We start from the raw sequence: 13,040 nt of genomic DNA on the forward strand, positions 1-13,040 counted from the left end.
TGAAACAACTCATCACATTATTAGAAAAAAAACAAACAAAGCAAAACAAGCTGCAGTGTGGAGATTTAAATGAAATAACTAAGCCTACACAAGCAGTATGATGAACAAAAGCTTTATGCCTCACTTTATTTCAGAGTTACATTTCTGTCTTCAGTGCAGACGTTACAAATCAGTGACAGTGTGATTTGAGCCACACGTACTAATGCACTCGTGTGTGAAATGTCTTTACAGTATTGCTATATTCACGTCCCCTCTTGATTAAGATTTTCCAGACAACTGTTCCAACAAATCTATCCAGAGTTCAGAAGGGTGTCTTGCACATCAATGCACATTTCGTTCTGTTCTGTGCACTGATGAAACACATTGGCAGTCCTCCACTTGCATCTCACACTGTTGTCCTGAGAGCCGTTTTTGTAGTTTTATTCATTTCCATCTGCATTTTGGTCATGTTAAACCCTTTTAAAAGTCCTGTTTTAACCATTACAGGCACCAATCTCTCAAACACCAGGAAAAGACAAAGAAAAGAGAAAGAAACTAATTACAGTTTTCTGTGACTGAAATGCAGTTAGTCTTTGTTGAACATTTGGGGTTGTAGCAGCATCCCTCTATATCCTCCTCATTAAGCCCTTGTGAACTGTGTTCCATTAGGCTTTAGTCTGTGGTCTGCTCACAGCAGTTCGGAGGACCTTCACAAGTCATTTGTCCGACCACTTTACTGTCTTTCTTGGCTTCTCTTTGAAAAACTGTCAGAGCTCAGGTTTTCCTCATCATCCGACGAGTTTGCCAGACCTGGAACTTGCTATAGGCAGTCTGCAGCATTTCCTCCAAGTGCCCTGTGAGCTGTGGGAACACCAAAGAGACTTTAGCGCTACATCTACGAGGTGAAAGAAAGTCTGTGCAACACTGTCGATGGCTCAAAAACTTACATTTGTACTCAAATACTGACGCTGAATTTTCTCCTTGAAAGGATGAAGCTTAGTCATTTGAAATCTCTCGAGGTTCGACTTCATTTTAATCACCTGCAAGAAAAAATAAAACATGAAACACATAAATTTAAAAAACAAACAAAGACTAAGTTAATGGTGTGCAGACATGGATAGAAGTCAACTAATTCACATAAGTTTCAGCTTTACGGTGGCAAGCATGTCTACTAGTTTTCATAGCAAATACCTAGTTAAGTATAGTTATTGTTTTACTTAGTTTACCTATGAGTTTGCAGGACATTTCTTAAATGCTAGGATTAGTTACGCTGGTGGGATGAGTCACAGATGTCACAATATTGTCAAAGTGAGAAAAAGTCAGCAAACTGTTAAAAACAGTTGTCTTTTTTATTTATTTTACCAAGATTTTACATGGGATTTTATAGCTTCAGTTTTAATGTATTAGTGATAATTTCAGTTAAGAGTCAAATTCATTTACACAGGTCTTTTTAACCTGAAATAACAGTGCAATTAGGAAAGCTGCTACTAAGATGTGTCAAAAAACTTAAAGACAAAAGCCTTTCTCTTCCACTTTAATTTCAAAACTCAAGAAAGTCTTGAGCCACCCCTCATTTTGATATATTTTGCTGACCTTTCGGTCTAAGAAGCTTAGACAGAAAGCGAGCAGACTTTTCATTTTGTGAAAATGAAAACTTAAAGAAATCCAGCCACTTTCTTTCCAAGCTCCATAGAGTACCATGACCTGGATGACTGAGAACCTACACAGACATATTACTGACCTACGAAATCAGCAGGCATAAAAAAAAGAGCCAATTTTTTGTAATTTTTCACATTTTGTTACTAGCAGCCTGACACCCCCCCACATGCAAAAACCACACAATTTCTCCTCATTCTTTAGTTCACTCTATGAAAAATGGCAAAGATAACATATTTTAGTATTTTTGCAATACTGTTCGGAAAACATCTGCTTTATTTTACAGCATGATAATGATCCCAAACACAATATCCTTCAAGAAGCCAGAAGAAATATTTCTAAAGGGCTACTTAGAGAAATTACATAAAAGCTTGCCTAAGAGAGTTCAGGCTGCGTTGAAGAATAAAGGTGGTCATACCAAATATAAACTTTCGCTTTTGTTAGAATTGTACAAACAGTTTTTTCCTTATATACTGTACACACAGCACCTATTTCCCATTGTCCTAGAAATAAATTTTTATATATATATATATATATATATATATATATATATATATATATATATATATATATATATATATATATATATATATAAAAATTGGCTCAAGACTTTTGCACAGTACTTATGTTAATGTTCACTCAATATTAATGCTAATTAATTAATTGCTCCCAAAACTACATGGAGGCAGAAATATACATTAAATACAAAGATGATTTTCTTGTGTAGTCAAATATATGGGTCACAGGGATAATGGAAACAAAATGAATGTCAGTCACCTTCTCCTCCAAAAACAGTGTATTTACAGGAAAACAGGACCAGAAGTGTCTCAATAGCTCTCCAGCAGCTACATAAAGATGCTTCAACTCTCCCTGAACCTCGGTCGGTACCATTTCTGGAAGGAAAAAAGACAAACCTTAATTATTCTCAAAGCTGTTAGGTAAAATATGTTTCAATACAAGACAACCGATCGTTTTCGTGGTGGAAATTAAACACATTTAAGGATAGAAAAATACTGGCAGCTGCCAGTGCTACCCCCTCAGCCTCCTAGCAGATACACCTAACATATGAATATCAAAATCCTAGGTGGCTTCCTTTTTGAGTTATCGCATTAACAAGATTTCCAGAAACTTCTACCTGTGACGTTGAGGTCATTGAGATTTAAACTGTCCAAGATTTTTATTAAATGCACCTATGATATGAATTGGAAAATCCTACGTTGCCTTGTTCACAAGTTGTCCACACCGCTCGCCCCGGGTGACAACTCTACTTGATCAGCCCACATCTCAGCTGACATTCATCATATTGCTCAATCGTTTATAGCTTGCCAACAGTCAGCAACAATGCTTTTACCAAATCTGTAGTACACACTTACGATTTATGGCTTGCTGTGCACCTCCCTGCATGAGGACGCCACCTGGAGAAAGTGCTGCAATGGCAGAAGTAGCTGCTGTGCTGGACAACACCTACAAAAAGCGTGACTGTAGTTAAAATCTGTCATGCTCATAATTTGATAAAGCTGTAACAGTAAGCAGATTAAGTAATTACAGTGATATCAACAGTAAAATTAAATGTAGAGGATCTGAAATTGAATTTTTTTTTTTAGCTCTGAGAGGTTTGATTATTCATCCATCCATTTTCTTCCGCTTATCCGGGGCCGGGTCGCAGGGGCAGTAGCCCAAGCGGAGAAGCCCAGACCTCCCTCTCCCCAGCCACCTCCTCCAGCTTATCCGGGGGAACACCAAGGCGTTCCAGGCCAGCCGAGAGATATAATCTCTCCAGCGTGTCCTGGGTCTGCCCCGGGGCCTACTCCCGGTGGGACATGCCCGGAAAACCTTGCCCAGGAGGGGCCCAGGAGGCATCTTTGTCAGATGCCCGAACCACCTTAACTGGCTCCTTTCGATGTGGAACAGCAGCGGCTCTACTCTGAGCCCCTCCCGAATGGCCAAACTTCTCACCCTATCTCTAAGGTAGAGGCCAGCCACCCTTCGGAGGAAGCCAATTTCCACCTATGTTTTCCCGATCTCGCTCTTTCGGTCACTACCTGAATTATTAGATTATTTCTAACAATTTAAATACTCAAGTACGATAATCTAAATCTTTTTTTTTCTACCAAAGAATAAATTAATTCCAAAATTGTCTCATCTGTTAATCAGAATCAGAATACTTCAATAATCCCTAATAAGGAAATGATGTGGATTACAGTTGCTCCAAGACAATAACAGTAGCAGACTGAACTAATTAAATATTGCAATACATTACAAAGTTTACAATATATAAGAAAGCTCTGATAATCACCATTTGAAAGTGAAAATATCAACATCATCTACTTATTGCAGTCTGGGACAATGAAATGTCTCCCAATCCGCTGACAGGGGCAACACTGAATATAAGCTTCAGTATGTTAAATGTCCCATCTCTGAGGGAAGAGTCATAAAAAATGGATGTCTGCCAAGGTTTTCCTAGTAAATGACAGGGCTGCTTTGTGATGGGTTTAAGCACTCAACTTCCTGGCTTATAGTTCCATTTAAATGGACTTGTTTACAACATTAACTATGTGTTTAAAAGCCTTTCTGCCTTGACTTTCTGACACAAAGTACTGGAAGCTTACATCCTAAACATGTGCCTGGAGCGACACTGAATTCTAAGCTGAAAGAACAACAACATCACAGGGATATCAGACTCTTTGTTGGGCACCTCCCTAACACATGTTCTCCTGAACTTTACCTGAAAATTAGTTGCTAAACTTCACAGCTGTGCACGAATGACTCCAAAGATCAGTTGAATCACAACAGAGGCTCATCAATAGCACGCATGCATCTAATTGTAGTCTGAATGAGTATGTGAATGCAGGTTAAGATCTGATGACATCATCTTTAGCCAAATGCTAACGTAACAGAAACACAAAGTCTGAGCTCTAACCTGAGTGAGGCTGGGTTTGTAACTAGCCATCTCATGACGGATGTAGTTGACAGAGTTGATGATATCTTGGCTAGTTGTATACTGCTGGGATTGAAGTGGCACAGGTCCATGAGCATACCTTATAAAAAGAGAAGTGAGACACATTGGATAGTCTGACTAAAAACGAGGCAGTTTTGTTAGCCTAAAACATGAATCAGTGCTGCAAAATAGAAGAGCAGCCCCTTGTGCTATAGCAACAGTAAGCTGTAGCAAAAACATTTGACCTTGTATTACATCACATCTATTATGAAACACTGCAAGTGAGAACTTTGTACAAAAGAAGTAAGGATCAGCAACAACAAACCCTCTTCTCAAATTTTGCTTGGCTGATTTTTGTCTGTAGAGTTCTACAAACTATCCCGGCTATACAAACTTTTCTAAACCTGACCGCTAATCAGCACCTAATGCAGTGCTTCTGTGAGCTGCGAGCCAGTGCAGGGAAAAACATGGCATGAAACTAAGATTAATAGATATAATTTCTGTTGGGAGAATAAACTAGCATTATATGTGGATGTGATCTTTTTTGGCTTCTGATGTGAAGAGTTTGTGTTCAATTTATTTAACTCAGGTAAACAATATACAGAAGTCGCAGGTAAGAACTACTGAGCTAATAATTGTTTAGTCAAAAGATACAGCCAGGCAATGATGCAATCAAAAACCACCGGACTTTCCAAAACTTCCGTCTTTGTTCTGTCAACTTCCTCATCTGCAAAAATCTCTCAATAAACTACATTTCAAAACACAAACACAGCTTACTGAACAATTTCATAAACTGCAAAATTCTTGGAAAATAAAGACAGCTAAATTACATCAGCTGTTTGTATGTTAACCTAGATGTTTTTAAATTTTAGGTAAAAACAAAACAATAAACTAAACGGTAAATGGACTGGTTCTCATATAGCACTTTTCTACTCTACCTGAGGACTCAAAGCACTTTATTCAACCTGCCTCACTCACCCATTCACTTTATTCTTTCATTTATTGCTTTTTCTACGTGCTTTCTATCTAACATTCACACACAACTTGAGAGCAACTTGGGGTTCGTATCTTGCCCAAACTAACTCCATCTTGGCTCTTCGTATGGTGTTTTAGTATCTTGGCATGCAGACTTCAGTAGCAAGAGATCAAACCACCAGCCTTCCGATTGGCAGATGAGCTGCTCTATCTCCTGAGCTACAGGCAGCCCATAAGTTGTGTATGTTTTACATTTATTAACTAACGATAATTTAGAATCACTTTACACTTGTTAACTGATGATATTATTAGATTAAAAAAACATGGAGTCACCCAGAAAGAATTTAATAATATATGAAAATAAGTGGACATGTGGTACCTGTCAGACTTCTTCAGGTTTAATGGGACTGTTTTTGGTCTGTTTTCCCTTTGCAGATCCTCAAATTCTATGGCTTCCTGTAGTTTAACCTAAGAAAGTTTGTCCACAGAACAGAGTCAGTGAAGCTGCTACACAGAGAGCAATACTGTAAAAAAGCAAAGCCATTGTACCTTCTTAACAGGAGGTTGAAAGAAGTCAGAATCCCTCGAGTTTCCATCTGTACTGCTCGTCTCACTGGCTTGGTCAGACGCCAACTCCCTTCAAAAGCAGGAGATTTTCAGGAAAATGATAAAAGACGCTGAAAAGCTTGCACTCAGGTTTAAGTGTGACTTCTTTACCCTCTCCTTGAGCCTGCTGCCAGGACCATGGCACTGTGATGGTTGAACCGCTTTATAATGGCAGAGTTGCTGCTGTCCTTCACCGACTTGTTTGCATTGGAAGTTGAGGGCTGTGTTGTGCAAATTCCATAACCCTGTGTCACAAAAAACAGGTTTTGATATGTAAAGGAAGGTAAACGATTAAAGAGTTATCACAAATGACTGAGGATGGCTAATCATCTCACCTCATCTAATGTTTTATCCTCCAACGACTGGAGGTCAACCAAAGGATTCTTTACTCCTTGAGTCACGAGAGTCTTTAACCCTGCATGGATTGAATGTTAAAACTTTACATTAATGGCTTCTTACGTGTGGTGGCAGTCCTAGAAAGGAGTCAGATTGCCTACCCTTCTCATCCTGCTTTGCACACTCTGAGAAGATATCCTGTGTCCCTGTGTTGATGCGGTCTCTGTGAAAATAATGGGACTGGAAAAAGCGGGTCCAGAACTCCTTTTCTGTCAGGTTATGAGGCACATTTTCGCTATACTTCTGCTTCACTGCAAGTAAAATGCAAAGTCAAAAAATTAATTTCTAAATGTCATGAGGGACACCAGCTGCACATTTAATAGACTGAGGAAAAACATCGAAGCCTCTATGCAGTTTTCTCACTGACTTTGCTTCAGTGAGAAAATTGTAGTTTTGCTTCCTTTCTGATTGATTTCATGCCAGTTATTAAAATCATTAATCTCATATCCCGATACAAGACATTTATCGTCCCAACAACGATATACATCACAAAAACTTTTACATTTTCTGTAAATTCTTTGAATCTCGAGTAACACGAATTGCGTGAAGTATTTCCAGCTGGGCGTCGTGTACCTGGAGTCGAGTGTTTTGACCGATGCATGGTTTATCTTGAGCACTCTCTCCATATTCTTTTATGTGACTCTTAAGTAGGTGGTAAAAGACGTTTGCCGTGTTTGAGTCTGAGGTGGGGACCGGTTTCCTGCATAATTTGCATAGTACAGTCCATGTCAGAGGTAGCCCCTCGTTTAGAAATAAGGTCCTTGATTTGTTTTGACTGGTCTTTCTGTTTGTCATCATTTCAGTTTATTATGAAAAATCACAACAGGATCTTCAGCTTTATTGTGAAAGGTTTATGTGGAAAATAAACAAGCGGACGGCGGAGCCACACGCTGAGTTTACTGTCATTTTTGCTAACGACAACGCGTAAAAACAGTCGCTTGTCCATCCGTAGTGTAGTTATTTTAAATATTAGAGTAAGAGAGAACTTATTAATATAGCCAGTGACCATCAAAACCATGAAAAAAATATTGCCGTAAACTTTTTATTTTGCGACACCATGAAACAAAGAACAGCGTAATATAAAACGATAGACGTTTTCATATCGTCATCTGATAAATATTGTAATATCGAACAGCCCTAAAAATCATTGTTGCAGGCTTTGACTGAAATAAAAACCTGAGCTTGTAATAACCACTTCCTGGGATTTTTAAGGGCTTAAGAGTTGGAGATAACATAATTCTTTACCTGCAGGATATGTTCTGAAGATGGATTCAATAATGTCAGCTGTCAGGTTATATCTCAAGCCATTGCAACCATCAGTTTGAGGTCTAATGTCTGCCTGTGGAGCATAAAAGTGAGGTCTGTTAAACTTTAGCTGTAGGTAAGAGCTTCAGATTAGAAAATGTGACATAATTATGTCAGACTTCATGGACTCACCAAAAAGGCTCCAGATATACCAACTTCCTGTTTGTTGTTATACGGTGAGGGGTCTGTGTTGTTAATGCCTCCTGACCGGTTGGCCCAGAATTCCTCAGCACTGATCACTTGGCTCACCACAAGGTCTTTATATAGCTGGAAAAGCACCGGATCTTCTTGAAGCATCCTGCAGGAGAAAATACAAAAATAAAAGAGTAAAAGTGTGTTGACACATAAAAATGTAAAGGAGCTGGGAGCATCTTTATTTGCTTTACTGTTTCTCAGTCAGCTCATTAACTAAGATAGATACAAATTGACAATTCGATCTTTGATTCAAGAAGTGCCAGATCTGTGTACTATTATGCAGACATTCATTTTGTTAACTTTTATTGGACTACAAAGTCAATTTGGTTTTAGAGTTTTTGTTAATTGTATTTATTTTATTAATTTTAGCCATATCTTGTAAGATCAGACACACCCATGTAGAATGAAGTGTTTTTAATCACAATATTCCCACACACCATTTAATAATAATAATAATAATAATAATAATAATAATGGATTGGATTTATATAGCGCTTTTCAAGGCACCCAAAGCGCTTTACAATACCACTATTCATTCACTCTCACATTCATACACCGGTGGAGGCAAGCTACAGTTGTAGCCACAGCTGCCCTGGGGCAGACTGACAGAAGCGAGGCTTCTATCGCGCCATCGGCCCCTCTGGCCAACACCAGTAGGCAAGTAGGGTAAAGTGTCTTGCCCAAGGACACAATGACCAGGACAGAGAGCCCAGGGATCGAACCGGCGACCTTCCGGTTACAGATGCGATTCCCAACCCCCTGAGCCACGGTTACACTACTCCTGCAGCATTTTAGGATCCTTTAACCTAGAAATGCTGCTGGTCCAGCTTTGGTTGAAAATTGTGGGTGTGTGTTTTAGTCTAGATGGGCAGAAAAGACACTTTTGGAAATGCTGATGCTGGCACCCTCATTTGTTTACTGGTTTAATCTCATCAGCCACAAAATTTAAACAGAAACATAACAGCTTCCTAATCAGCTTAAATGTGTGTGTATGGATAATGCTCCTAGATGCATTTTCCTTTTGTGGCAACTCCTATTCTGTTGTCTACTACCATGACCACTTTATACTCAGTTTGTTCTTTGAGTAACAGTTTCACTTCATCATTGACTCCCCATAGTATTTTTCCACAAAATTGCCCTCTGCTTCCTGTTTACATTAGTTCATGCATGCCCACAGTGCAAATGTAACTGGCCACTCATGTGAAATCTGCCAGCTGATTATATTTTTATTATTGAAAAGAGCAGGTAAATAATGAGATTATCATTATGTTTCCCCTCTCTTGTTTTTACCAGCCTTTATTTATACATATTTATAAATTCCAACTCCACTAAAAATGCATCTCAGACGTAATGTCTCTTATTACTAAAGTCAAATGTAAGTCAAATATAAGACAATGTAAACAAACAAATAAAAAAAAAATCGAATTAAACTGAACTCAGGGCTCTAGACTAACTTCTTGCCATGGGCGCACCGGTGTGCCTAACTCAAATTTTTCAACCGCATCGCTTAACACCGCAGTTTTACATGTGCACTTTTTTGGGGGGGAATTGCAGTCCATACAGACAATATTCATTTCTAAATTATTAACTAACAATCTTGTACTTAAAGTGCTTTGTCAATATTGTAGAAAATGTTAAACTTAATCATCATCTCGGCCTCCTCTGACGACCTGTTTGCTGTTGCATGCTGCTGAAAGGCAGTGGGGAGAGGGGACACTTGGGCAGTGCATTTATTGCAGCATATAATGTGTTTTCTGGATACACTGTGCTTTTTCAGCATTCAAATATTGATGGCACCGTGTCAGAGCACTGGCTATGAATTTCAGATGGATCAGGCCTTAACTTAACAAAAAAGTTATCAATAGTTCTTTTCATCTTTTCTCATTACCCACAGCTACATCCACTTCTGTCGGGCCTAGGCTGCTCACTAGGGCTGGGTATCATCACTGATTTCTATAATTCATTTGATTCAGGTTCTCAAAGTCCTGATTTGATTCAATTTAGCCCCAGACAGTCAGAAATATTACAATTCTGATCATTTATCAGTATTGATACATGTGAGACTTCATCAGAATTTTGAACATCACAGCAGATGCCTTTGTGTGAAAGTAACTGAGAATAAAACACAGAAAAACTTGAAGGAGATTTTTCTGGCCTGGCTTTTTATAGCAGATAACCTTAAAAATATAATTTTTTCATTTAAGTGGAAAAAAGAAAAAGAAAAGAAAAAGACAGTGGCCGACAGCACTGTAAACAATGGTAGACTGGTGGGTAATAAGCGAATGAATAATGCAGAAAACAGAGATTTGAGAAACTGTTCTTGAAGTACAGAGAGAGAGAGAGAGAGAGAGAGAGAGAGAGAGAGAGAGAGAGAGATAGAGAGCTGTGCATGAAGTGTGATTTTTATCGTGGTGGAAGCAAAACAGCAAAAGTCAGAGGGAATTCATGATGACATTGATCAAATGTGAAGCGCAGTTTGCTGCTTCCTTTGCTGCTGGCTCGCTGAATTTTAGTTGGAGAGAGACAAAACCTGCAGCTCAGAATCAGCGCAAAAAGACGTAAACACAGAGCGGACCCGACGCATCAGAATCGCTGAGCTCCGACAGCGTGTCCGTCTGCGGGCTGTCGGGTGAGAAAGCCGAGAAAGACAAAGCTGATTCTGATGCGTCGGGTCCGCTCTGTGTTTACGTCTTTGTGTGGAATCCGTGTACCTGCTCTCGTTTGCTGTTTGGTGGTTGTTGAAATAGTTTTGTGAGCTTTAATCTGAGAATCTGTCGTTTCTGGCAAAACACAGTTATATTTAAAAGTCAATTCAGGATTTAATGAATCGATATCGCTTTATTCAAGCTACTCACCTCCCTCTTCCAACTGCACTTTCAACTGCCAATCAGTGACGTCCCGCCCCTGACTATTTCTGATTGCTTTAGTCCACGATAGGGGCATAATGTGTGTCTGTTGTTGGCCACACAGAGAGTTGCAGAGATTTTTTTTTTTTTTGTTACGTGAACAGTGCGACCAAATTTTTTTTTTTAGTTGCACCACTGAAATATTTGGTTGCATTTGCTACCAAATTGGTCGCACTCTAGAGCCCTGGAACTGATGTCATTCTTTATATACAAATGTGTATATAAATAATAATGAGTATATTTCCACACAGGTCTGCAGGACAAGCATTTGTAATTTGTACTTTATTTGCAGAATATTTGTAAAATGGGAAATCCTGTGGCAGAGCCAAAAGGATTATCATGATACTAAATAAATATTAACAACTTTCAAGCATGCACACAGATGGACTCTGAGAACTCAATAGGAGTTTATAGAGAACTCAAAGATGTGGAAAGCCACACCAATCCGATAAACAGAAGTAAAAGTTTAAAAGAATCTGTACTACCACTGTTATGTATTTTGACTCAGAGAACTGATCAGGCTCTATTTGTGAATATGCAGCAGCAGCAGGCATTGCACTGCATTTCAGGTATTGCTAGTCATGGCTGAATGACTACGTTTCCAGATAACAAACAAAACCAGGTTTTTCCACTTCTACTGGGGGACTGCGGTCCATTCAGGTTTGAAAGCTCTGAGATCCAACTTCTCAGAAAAAACAAATGCAGCTGGGAATCTACACCCCAGTTCACACAATTTGAAAATGAAGGCCCCCATTTAAACATCCAAAAATTGAATTACAAACACGACCACCACATATTACTGCAGGCAGGCTAGTACAGACTGTGATTACTTCTGCTAAAACATTACCCTTGATACATGTATTTACGTTAAAAATGTACCTGTTTTTCTCCTCCAGCTCCTTGTTGGCTTTCTTCTTGAACTTAGGCAGCAGCTGCTGCAGCAGTTCCTTGGCAGCCTCTCGGTCTTTGAGTGCAGTGCTCTCGTTGGCAAAGTGGAATGTGGTGCTCTCGCCAGTGTGAAGGACGAGCTGGAGCTGGACTTTGGCTTTCCCATCAGGGCTGATCTTCTGACCTGTACAGAGCAGAAACAGCAGCTTGAGCAATTTTTGTAGAGATGAGCATTTCTGTGCCTCGATTTGTAGTTTAACGGCATCTAGTACTCACAGCGGATATCTGCATACAAGTGGCTGACTGTGAAGCGGTCTTTGCCTTCTGGACCCCAGGCTATACGTTCAGCCATCAGATAGAGAGTGCCATCCTGCTTCTTCTGGCGGACCTTTTTCACCACCAACAGAACCTCCTCTGATAGCGATGTCATGGCTCAAGCAACTAACTGAGAAAACAGATAAACTGCTGCTGATTATAGTAGTAACTACGCATTAATGTAATCACGCACTATAAAATGGAGAATAGCAACAAATATGGGTTAGTGGGATGAAAAAATAATAACTGTAGCTCAAATAAAAGCGAACAGTTTATTTCTCAGTTTATTCAAGAACCTCAAATAAGCTGCAAGCAATAATAATTTAAACTCCCTCCACTGTAGTGCCATAACTGTAAGTTCTACTTCTTAGGAAGTCTCTCCTATATAACCTTAATGGCACTTAAACATATGCAAAGTCGACGTGGTGTTGACTGTTTTATTATATCTACTCAGCTAAGCTGCCTAACGTTAGCTAACAGTGAAGAAGAAAAAAGCTTCAGGGTGAAGTCGGGAGAAAACTTACTTTACCTCAAAATAAATCAATACTGCAACGAACGCCTTGTTTCCCCTCAATACATAATCTTGACACGCTTTATTCTTCAGTATAAAAACTGCAGAATGAGTTACACTGGCGATTTTTTCACGACTCTGGCAACGAGCGACTCGACTTCAGCGCCGACATGACTGCCGAGCGGTGTGTTACACTATAAAGGTTCCGGTGGGATGAGGCGAAGAAGACCATGGTTCCACCAAAGCCAGAAGTGAAAGGTACGATTTCTATTTAACGTGCATTTTAACCAAATTAACAGATATGTTACCAGTAATTACGATGCTGTTAAGGAGGATATTAAACACGATTAAAACATTCATTTGAGATTTT

General features: G+C 39.3%; 1 protein-coding gene across 2 annotated transcripts; it reads right to left on the reverse strand.

Moving 5' to 3' along the window:
- Window positions 1-96: 96 nt before the first annotated feature.
- On the reverse strand, window positions 97-12,853 carry gtf2h1 (general transcription factor IIH, polypeptide 1). Of its 2 annotated transcripts, none has more exons than XM_085462020.1 (15): window positions 12,689-12,853; window positions 12,121-12,289; window positions 11,836-12,028; window positions 7,988-8,153; window positions 7,796-7,889; window positions 6,652-6,801; window positions 6,490-6,569; window positions 6,266-6,399; window positions 6,098-6,185; window positions 5,928-6,016; window positions 4,556-4,673; window positions 3,009-3,099; window positions 2,413-2,528; window positions 927-1,019; window positions 97-840 (listed from the first exon to the last, which is right to left on the reverse strand). In XM_085462020.1, exons 2-15 carry the CDS (start codon window positions 12,272-12,274, stop codon window positions 754-756), a joined length of 1,653 nt encoding a protein of 550 aa, XP_085318146.1. In that variant the 5' UTR covers window positions 12,275-12,289; window positions 12,689-12,853; the 3' UTR covers window positions 97-753. The 2 variants fall into 2 exon arrangements, with proteins under 2 accessions (XP_085318146.1, XP_085318147.1); XM_085462021.1 differs by having other exon boundaries at window positions 12,121-12,306.
- Window positions 12,854-13,040: the final 187 nt, after the last annotated feature.

This window comes from Copadichromis virginalis, linkage group LG7 (assembly GCF_057382275.1).
Source record: "Copadichromis virginalis isolate Kocher_CV1m ecotype Utaka linkage group LG7, C_Virginalis_male_GT1.1, whole genome shotgun sequence".
Lineage (NCBI taxonomy): Eukaryota > Metazoa > Chordata > Actinopteri > Cichliformes > Cichlidae > Copadichromis > Copadichromis virginalis.